Source organism: Morone saxatilis, unplaced genomic scaffold (genome assembly GCF_004916995.1).
Source record: "Morone saxatilis isolate NCDOM2014 unplaced genomic scaffold, NCSU_SB_2.0 Contig8, whole genome shotgun sequence".
Taxonomy (NCBI): domain Eukaryota; kingdom Metazoa; phylum Chordata; class Actinopteri; family Moronidae; genus Morone; species Morone saxatilis.
In genome coordinates this window covers 27,571,581-27,576,690 of record NW_023340257.1, presented here as the reverse complement: position 1 = coordinate 27,576,690, position 5,110 = coordinate 27,571,581, and the positions used below count along the sequence as shown (strand labels likewise).

At 42.7% G+C, this 5,110-nt stretch overlaps 1 protein-coding gene across 1 annotated transcript in view; it reads right to left on the bottom strand.

Moving 5' to 3' along the window:
- supt5h (SPT5 homolog, DSIF elongation factor subunit) overlaps nucleotides 1-5,110 on the bottom strand; it is a gene marked incomplete at its 5' end in the record, with an annotated part of 17,290 nt that overhangs the window by 2,360 nt on the left and 9,820 nt on the right. The window contains 7 exon segments of the mRNA XM_035680023.1: nucleotides 50-208; nucleotides 296-401; nucleotides 897-1,024; nucleotides 1,668-1,770; nucleotides 1,885-1,998; nucleotides 3,826-3,913; nucleotides 4,561-4,686. Of these exon segments, the coding sequence (XP_035535916.1) occupies nucleotides 50-208; nucleotides 296-401; nucleotides 897-1,024; nucleotides 1,668-1,770; nucleotides 1,885-1,998; nucleotides 3,826-3,913; nucleotides 4,561-4,686 (824 nt within the window).

Genomic DNA, 5,110 nt, shown 5'->3' with positions numbered 1-5,110 from the left:
AGTAAGTCAGTAAGTCAGTCAGTCTGTCTATCTATGTGTGTGTTCTCACATTGCAGGCGTGCCAGGTGTCTGAGGGTTGTACTGAGGGTTGACTTGTGGAGACGGGACTTCTGGGTAACCCGGGGTCTGGGGGTTGGGGGTCCCGGTGTAGCCCTGCGGGGACGGGGAGGGCTCGTCGTCGTAGCCGAAGTCGTACTCCTCTTCGTTTCTGAGAAGAGAAGATAAATAAATATATAAAACAAAAACAAGGTACACACCTAAAATGAACACAATAAACTGTGTGTGTGTGTGTTACCTGGAAGGTGTGTTGGGGTTGCTGGGGTCCCAGGCTCCACTCTGCCCCGGCGTTCTGCTCCCATCATGCAGTGGGGTCTGAGAGCCGTAATGAGGCGTACGGCTTCCTGTAAGATTGAGGAGAAACACTTTAACAATTATGTCTTCCTCCATTTTATGTGGTGTCCCACAAGGATCCATCCTCGGACCTGTTTTGTTTTCATCCTAGTATGTGCTACCTCTATGCCGACGACACACAGTTTTACTTCTCAGTTAAATGTCAACAACACCCTATTAACAGGCTTCTGTTTTTAAGAAATTTTCTAGGAGATTTCTTGACAATACAGGAAAGCACTTGTATTAAAAGTTTAACCCCAGTTTTTTATTATTAACATATATTGCTTGGGTAAAGTTTGGTTAACATTGATGTGATGTATTATTAAGACAACAACAAGAATTTTTCAAGGTTTTGTGAGAATTCTGTTCGCAGCTCCGGAAAACAATGAAAAGATTGCTACAAGGTTGTTCCATGTATGGTAAACCCGCTGTGAAGTGTGGTATCGCGCAAATTATCCTACCAACAGTCGAGTTTCAAACTACATACGTAGAATATGGGCTCTTACCGTCATGTAGCGGCGTCTGAGAGCCATACATGGGCGTTCTGGAGCCGGTACCATACATGGGAGTCTGGGAACCGTACATGGGCGTACGTCCATGGGTGGAGGTCATTCCACTGTGTCTCTTGGCTCCCCTGTAGGGAAAAAGGAGGGTTGGTTCAATTGCAAAATACGGACAGTAAAGAGAACAATCAATCATATCATGAAAATGTGATTCCATGGAAAGTAGAAACTGGATATCTCTGAATTACTGACTGGCCCTAAGAGACAAAGAAATCTAGAGGAAACAGAAGAGAAAGAAACACATTGTAGTGAAGAAGAGGACGGTTAAAGCTGCAGTAGGTTTTATACTTTCATATCAAAATCCCCTGCATTTAATGTCTGGACAGCCCTAATGATTAGGATTGTACTGATGCAGTAATTGATATCCCTGAATATGTGGCTGCTCTGAACTTTTTTTAACTGTCTTTGACTACAGTAAACACGTAGGCAAAAGGTCAACTGAACAGGAGGCAACTGGACTCGCTAGATCACAAAAAACGCGGAGATCATCCTGCAGTCTTCAGTCTATGCTATGGTGGCCAAACTACAGCGGAATCAGACCAAACTGCTAGCACCAGTTATATTCAGACTGGAGAAGGGCCATGTTCTTAACTAAAAGAAGAGCAAAGAACGACACTGAAGTCGTTTTCACTCCTCTTACCGACTGGTTTCAGTAAGAGTTATAGCTTCAACGCCAACAGAACAATACAAGAACCGCTGATGAAGAGGACGTACATTGTGGTTAATCGCTGTCGGTCTACAGAGATGGTCTGACAGGTGGAGTGCAGCTCGACTCTGGCTGTAGACTCTGTTGCATCCTTCACCACACCGATGTAACCTGGGAAATGTAGGCAGATTCATCACTAACATAACCAATAAAACAAGAAGTGATAAACTCATGGACCAGATCCTGTGAGGACCTACTGGTCCTGGTTTCCTCAATCAGTCTTACCTTTGTAAGGGCCCTGGGAGATGCGGACAGTCTGACCAATCAGCTCATTGTCTCTTCGTCCTCTGCCCCGCCCCATCCCTCCTCCACCTCCTCCTCCTCCTCTCTGTGGAGCACCTGCAGGACAAATATGACCACCAACACAGTTCACACAATGACGATGTTTGACTCGTCTCTTTCAGAGTACCTTGTAGTTGGGGTTTACCAACAGGGACAGTCAGACTAGTTCCAGATGCTTAAGACCATTTAAAAATGCTTTCGATAAAACTATTATTCATATTCATTGTTTTATCAATGCATGGGATTAATTCATACGTTCTCTCATATGAACTCTGGGCAATGTCCAGAGTTGCCCTTATATAACAGGAAATTGTCTGTGTAAGACGTTTGCTACCCTCGGTTAGTCTGTTAAACTATTGTTAATATTGTTTAACATTGACCAAAGCTGGGTAACTGATCCTAGCTGTTACACAAACATTGGCCACTAGAGAGGGAGCAGCTCTGACAGACAGTCACAGCACAGCAGTTAAACCAGAGAGGGAGAAAGATGGCGGATCTTCAGTGTTTTGATCCAGTAGAAAGTGAAAATAAGGTGAGATATAAACTGATATAAGCCAACCGGAGCGATGTGCAACCACATTCAGCACGGTGGGCACATGGAGGCTGTTAACACTAGCACTGCTAACATTAGCCACTGTGAGCAAAACGAGATGACACTGTTCCCAACCGACAGATAGACAGCTCCTCTAAGTAATGTCCGGAAAGGTTCAGGGCTGCAGTGCTTGTGTGAAAGGGACCTTCGACTACTCTTACTTTTGGGAGGTTTCGGTATTAAGGATGATCAATACTCGCTTGGACAAGTCAGTAGTCGGTAGCTGCAGATAAAATTCATTCAGCTTTCAGTCACAAGTTACTCATCTAACAGCTCAGTGTTGGAGTAGACGAGGAGTGCTATTTGTCATTTTTAGAGTTTAGAGTTAACATCTTGTATTTCACAGTAATTAAATAATTTTCTCATATAATGCTGTTATGTCTACAAAGAGCAAAACCATTTGTTTTCTCCAACACTGACGATTGGCAAAACAACTACTTTGCAAATTGGATATTTGGCGACGTCCTTAAGGATTCTGATTTACAGTTTTGACTTTATTTATCCAACTCGAGCCAAACAATGACAAACAAGAGCTGATGGAGAGGCCAAAGAGTAAGGAGGCCGACAGATGAGATCTTTCCTCTGCAGGAAGAGAAATGCAACGTGTCCACCGTCAAGAGAGCTGATGCTAAATGCTCAAGAACTTACAGATGTGACAAATCGAGGCGAGGACAACACACACACACACACACACACACACACACAACAGAAAGAACCGTTCTCCTTTCCTTTAACGAAGAAGACCAGTGGAGAATGCTTGTTGGACAGAGAAACGCATCCTTATCCTGAACTCAGCTGTGACTGAAAACAGTAAGTTACCCTGGAGGTTTATTGTGCACAGCGAGCAACAGCCAGGCTCCGTTAATCAATCAAAAATGCTGCATTATTATTATCAGAAACCAGTGTGTTTAGTTAGTTACTTCATGTTCTCACTGCCTTTTTTTTATAAGCATTATAATTCCACAGATTTTGTTTCTATCTGCATTGTATTCTAGTGTTTATTTTAGTGTTTTTTTTGTTTTCTTTGTAAGTCTTGATTTTAAGAGCCTCATTTATCATCTTTGTTTTTATATTTTTGTCAAGAGAAATGTCTTTTACTGCAAACCAAATCCCCCCGTGGGTAATTTATGTCTTTATCATAACTATAACTGACGGCATACACAAATATTAGTTTAGTAGAGTTTTTGGATCCAACTAGAAAATATATATATATATATATATATATATATATATACACTTATATATATACATTATATTAGGGCCCCCCTGTGTTTGGTTTCCGACCACTGTACTCCCTCCACCGTGGTGCATGGGACTGCTGATCGCGAGGACTCATTGGGGCAGAAACCTCCCCAGTGAAGTTGGTCCACCGTCTCTGGGCTGAAAGAGCAGAATTAGCTTGAAAGAGAAAGAATATGGCATTTGGAGAGTTTCATTGTAAATGTGTTAGGACAGCCGGGTTGTGTGTTAAGGGCCCTCCAGAGTTACAGCCTTTTGATGGCCTTCAGGCTCCTGCAGTTTACACACATTTGACTTTGTTGATTTAATGTTTGTGGTGAATGGTTAATATTTCCTGATTACCAAACCTCTAAACTTTCTCCAGTCTGCTGTTGTCTTTGTAATATTAAGGTCGCTGTGTGCAGATTTAGTGCCATGCCTGAGTGGTGAAGTTGCAAATTGCAACCGTTTTGAATACAGCTCAGCCCTTTCCGGGGAAACTACGGTGGCCAATGAAACTCGTAAAGGTTTCCAACTGAGCCAAGTGTTTTGGTTTGGAGAGCTACCAGAAGAGGACCCGCTCCCCCTGCCTGTAGGTAAAAACGTGCTCATTCTTAGGTAACAAAACAAACACAATGATTCTTATTTTCAGGTGATTAACACTAATGAAAAACCCACCTATGGATATTATATTATATTTCCCTGACAATAGATCCTCCTCCAATGTTCAACCACTGGACCTTTAAGGGGAAACCTTTTGGCCAATAGGAGCCCACATTCACTTATCAAGCAGCCAATGCAGTGCTGACCTTGGATCCACCAGCCAGCACCAGGTGTCTGGTCTTACATACGAACATGCCTCCGTTCTCCACCAGCTTTTTACAGTGGAGGAAGGCGAAGCCTCGAAACAGGTGACGGATCTCTCCTTCACGGCCCTGTGAGAGGAAGACACAGCACATAGGAAATACTTCAGTGGACCGGTACACTTCCTTTAAAAGTGAAGATGAAATCAAAAATGCCTCTTTAACCCTTTAAGGATTAGCAGTCCCCGCCGTCATATTGTAAACTCCTTTTTAACAAAAAAAACAGCGGTACCGAGGTGATTTATGGAGTTTCCTGATCGACTAACTAGTATTTAACTGATACCAACGGTAATGTTAGCTGCTGTAAGCACACACATACAAATGCTCTGTTTCATGTAGACTATAAATTGTTGTGTATATAATGACTACACTGCATGCGCTTTCTTCAGTGTGTTTGTCCTGCAGAGCTTAAGACATGACTGTGTGTCCACAAGATGCAAATAAGCTCTTCAGATGCTGGAACGGTAGATCAGTAAGTGAAGATTGATTACAATGA